The 4151-nt window shown below is 33.6% G+C and overlaps 1 protein-coding gene across 4 annotated transcripts in view; it reads left to right on the forward strand.

The window, feature by feature from the left end:
* LOC124946393 (serine proteinase stubble) overlaps positions 1 to 2054 on the forward strand; it is a 14598-nt gene extending 12544 nt beyond the window's left edge. For all 4 annotated transcript variants that reach the window (XM_047487012.1, XM_047487014.1, XM_047487013.1 and 1 more), the window contains 6 exons: positions 81 to 157; positions 286 to 386; positions 558 to 657; positions 766 to 978; positions 1420 to 1533; positions 1650 to 2054. In XM_047487012.1, coding sequence (XP_047342968.1) covers positions 81 to 157; positions 286 to 386; positions 558 to 657; positions 766 to 978; positions 1420 to 1533; positions 1650 to 1805 — 761 coding nt within the window. In that variant the 3' untranslated portion in view covers positions 1806 to 2054. The remainder of the gene's footprint in view (positions 1 to 80; positions 158 to 285; positions 387 to 557; positions 658 to 765; positions 979 to 1419; positions 1534 to 1649) is intronic.
* Positions 2055 to 4151: the final 2097 nt, after the last annotated feature.

Raw genomic sequence — 4151 nt, forward strand, 5'->3', positions numbered from 1 at the left:
TAAAGAAAATATTCTCCGATGAAATAGATAATTCTTTTTATTTTTTTTTCTTTTTCTTTTTCTTTTTTTTTTCTCTATAGGTTGCGGCGAACTTTATACCAGAAGCAATAGGATCGTTGGCGGGCACAGTTCAAGTTTCGGAAGTCATCCATGGCAGGTTAGAATAAAATAAAAAGAGAAAAAGAAATGGATCTATCCAAAAGAAATAAGATCGATAGATCGATATAATTGTTGTTTCTCTTTTTCTTTTTATTTATTTATTTTTCTTTTTTTCCCGTCTTTCAGGCTGCCATCATAAAGTCAGGATTCCTGACGAAGAAATTATCCTGCGGCGGTGCTCTGTTGAACAACAGATGGGTCGTAACAGCGGCTCACTGTGTCGCAACGTAAATATTTCTTGCTCCAATTTCCTTTTCTTTTTTTTTCTTTTTTCTTTTTTTCCTTTTTTTCTTTCCTTTTTTTTTTTTTTTTCTTTTTACGTTTTATCTTCCTCTCTACCTTTTGCTCGGGACACATTTTACAATGATTAATGCGAGCTAATGTCTTTCTTCATTCAGGACACCAAACAATAATTTGAAAGTTCGATTAGGTGAATGGGACGTGAGAGATGCCTCGGAACGTTTGCTTCATGAAGAATTTAACATCGAAAGGAAGGAAGTACGTTTTATCGATAAATAATTTAATGATATCGTGAAAAAGTATGCATATACACACAACACACAATACACACACACACATATATATATATATATAACGATATATCAGGTTCATCCACAATATTCACCGACGGATTTCCGTAATGACGTGGCATTGGTAAAATTGTCGAGGACCGTAGCGTTTAAACAGCACATCGTACCAGTTTGCCTGCCGGCTAGAAATCTTAAGTTATCAGGTCGAACAGCAACCGTTGCCGGATGGGGAAGAACTCGTCACGGTCAGAGTTCAGCACCTTCGGTCTTACAGGAAGTCGACGTAGAGGTAAATTTTCATTGCATTGATTTATAATAGGTCCTATAATTTTTTTCTTTGTCGAAGAAAGAGAGAAAAAAAAAAGAAAAAAAAAATCTAATTTTCATTAGATCAAAATTCTTGAATTAATATTAATCCTAATTGTACATTTGGACTGTAATAAATCTCAGTCACTTATGAACAAGCTGTCATTTATATAGAACGAATAATTTTGACTTTAAAGTAATATTGTATATTCTTTGAAGCTTCTATGTAATAATAATAGTCCGTAGATTTGAGAATGGCATTTTTAATTTTGTCGTTATACGGAAAAAAAAAAGAATTATAAATCAATGGGCAAATTGTTTCAATTAAGCTCAAAGTTGTTTTGGGGTTGCGTGATAAATCCCACGGGAATAATTGGGATTAAATTAGGATTAATTCACGATATTAAAATAAATGTTTGATTAGGTGATACCTAACGAAAGATGTCAAAGGTGGTTCAGAGCGGCCGGTAGACGCGAAACCATACACGACGTATTTCTATGCGCTGGTTACAAAGAAGGCGGTAGAGATTCCTGTCAAGTAAGTTTAGTATTGTTTTTTTCTTTTTTTTTTTTTGTTTGTACATAATTAAAATTTAATTAATACATACTTCATTTTAATTAATATTAATTATTATTATTATTATTTCTTATTAGGGTGATTCCGGTGGACCATTGACCATGTCCGTTGAAGGCAGACACGTGTTGATTGGTTTAGTTTCATGGGGTATTGGCTGTGGACGTGAACATTTGCCTGGTGTATATACTAATATTCAAAAGTTCGTGCCGTGGATAGACAAAGTTATGAGTTGAGATTTCACATAAAGAATACGTTCTACTGTTCATTTTGGATAAAAGAGAGAGAGAAACGAACAATATGAGAGAGCGTGTGTGAGAGAGAGAGAGGAGAAAACGAGTGAACAAAATACTCGAAAGATCGGTCGTGTGCAGTGCGTTAACATTTGTTAAAGTTACCAAAGCTACTACCATTAACTTTCGAAAGAGACATTTATCGTGATGGGGATGACGTGAAAAAAAAAAAGAAAAAAAAGAAAAAGAAGAAAGAGCTAATAATAATAATAATAATAATAATAATAATAATAATAATAATAATAATAATAATAATAATAATAATTATAGTAATAATAATAATTATTATAATAATAATAACAATAATAATAATAATAATAATAATAATAATAATAATAATAATAATAATAATAATAATAATAATAATAATAATCACGTCGTTCTTCTACGTGTGCGTGCGCTAAAAAATAATTTTAATTCTTACGAAAGATTTTACTCGAACGTAAAACAAAATACCTTTGGAATAATATTTATTATAGGAATGTATTATTAATCGATCATTACAAATCTATCTCCTCTTTGATAATGTTATCGATAAGAGATAAGAGGCAATAGATTGGTGCATCGATAAAGTAGTTCCCACGGGGATAAAAATCTTCATTTATCGACGCTCGATAGACTGCATTACCGATCAATACTCTTGTTATTATCGACGACGTACGTTTACCTTTCGAGGATAAAAAAAATAATCATCGATAAACTTGCTTTAATCAATTAGATCTGCTTATCGAATTAAAGAAAAAAAGAAAAAAAAAAGAAAAGAAATAAAAAAAAAAAATAAAAATAATAACAATAATAATGATCATAATGATAATAAAAAAAAAAAAATAGTGGAGTAAAAAAAAAACAAAGCAAACAAGAATACATAAAAAGAAGAAGAAAAAAAAAAAAAGAAAAAAAGAATATTACGAAAAGCATATTAAATTTTTTATTGTGCAAATTTCACAGTTTAATCATAACCCGTGCCACGATATGAATCCTAAATTTTAAATCCCATCGAGTATTTACATTAATATATTAATCTTTCCTTTAGTCCTTTAGAATATTTCAATTATAAAAAATTATTATCCTTCGAAGAGAAAATAAGTAGGTAAACAAAGTGGAGGAAACGTATTTATGCAGGAATCAAATAACACGATGGAGAAGTTGGAGAATGTGAGAAAACTGCTTGCAGAATGGCAGTGGAAAAAGGGGAGTGGAGGAGGGGAGAGAGAGAGAGAGAGAGAGAGAGAGAGAGAGAGAGAGAAGGAGGGTGGGAGGGAGGGAGAAAGAGACAGACAGAGACAAAGAGAGAAAGAAAGAGAGAGACAAGAGGGGTAGGATGGCGGAGGGTAAGTTGCTAATTAGAGCCAGATTAAACGCTTGTCTGGGGAGCCATTTTCCTCCAGTGGGTTGCGAGGGGTGGTTGAAGAAAAAAGAGGGTTGGAAGGGGATAGAAGAGGGGAAAGAGATAGATAGATAGAGAGAGAGAGAGAGAGAGAGAGAGAGAGAGCATTGCTAGAAACGAGAACGAATGTGGGGATGGAAACTGAGTATTTTCTCTCTCTCTCTCTCTCTCTCTCTCTCTCTCTCTCTCTCTCTCTCTCTCTCTCTCCCTCTTTCTCTCTTTCGACCGACCGACCGACCGACCGACCGACCGGAGGAAGGAGTGGGCTTAATGAAAAGTGTTTGCCCCGTAAAAGTTAAGATTAATTGGCGCTCGGGGGGTGGTTACCGCGGTAATCAGCCTGCGCCAGTGGTTTTCAAACGGACCCCCACCACAAGGGGGGACTTCGAACGAGGTTATCCATTAGTTTGCGTTACGTTAAAGTGTGCGTCGACGTTTTCAAGAGTTACGCTTTCTAGTTTGATTCTCTTCTTTTCTTTTCTGAGAAAAAGAGAGAGAGAGAGAGAGAGTGAGAGAGTGAGAGAGTGAGAGAGAGAGAAAGAGAGAGAGAGAGAGAGAATTATTCCCCTCTTTTTTTCTCTTTTCTTTTCTTTCCCCTATCTCCTATTTCTTTTCTATTCTTTTAACGAAGTAAAAAAATAAACGAGTCCTTTGATAAAAGTAACAAGGAAATTGATTGGGGAATACTAAGACGAAATAAAAAAAATTTCTATATATATATATATATATATATATATATATATATATACATATGTATAAAATCTAAGATAGAAAATAATTTGAAGATGAAAATCGTAAATGGTCGACGCGATTTCTCATACTATAGAAAACGTATAGTTAGACGATAGTTTGCTCTTGGTTGAGCACTGCTGTGGAATGGGAGGTTAATTTGGCGACACCTA

This window comes from Vespa velutina, chromosome 2 (assembly GCF_912470025.1).
Source record: "Vespa velutina chromosome 2, iVesVel2.1, whole genome shotgun sequence".
NCBI classification, from domain to species: Eukaryota; Metazoa; Arthropoda; class Insecta; order Hymenoptera; family Vespidae; genus Vespa; species Vespa velutina.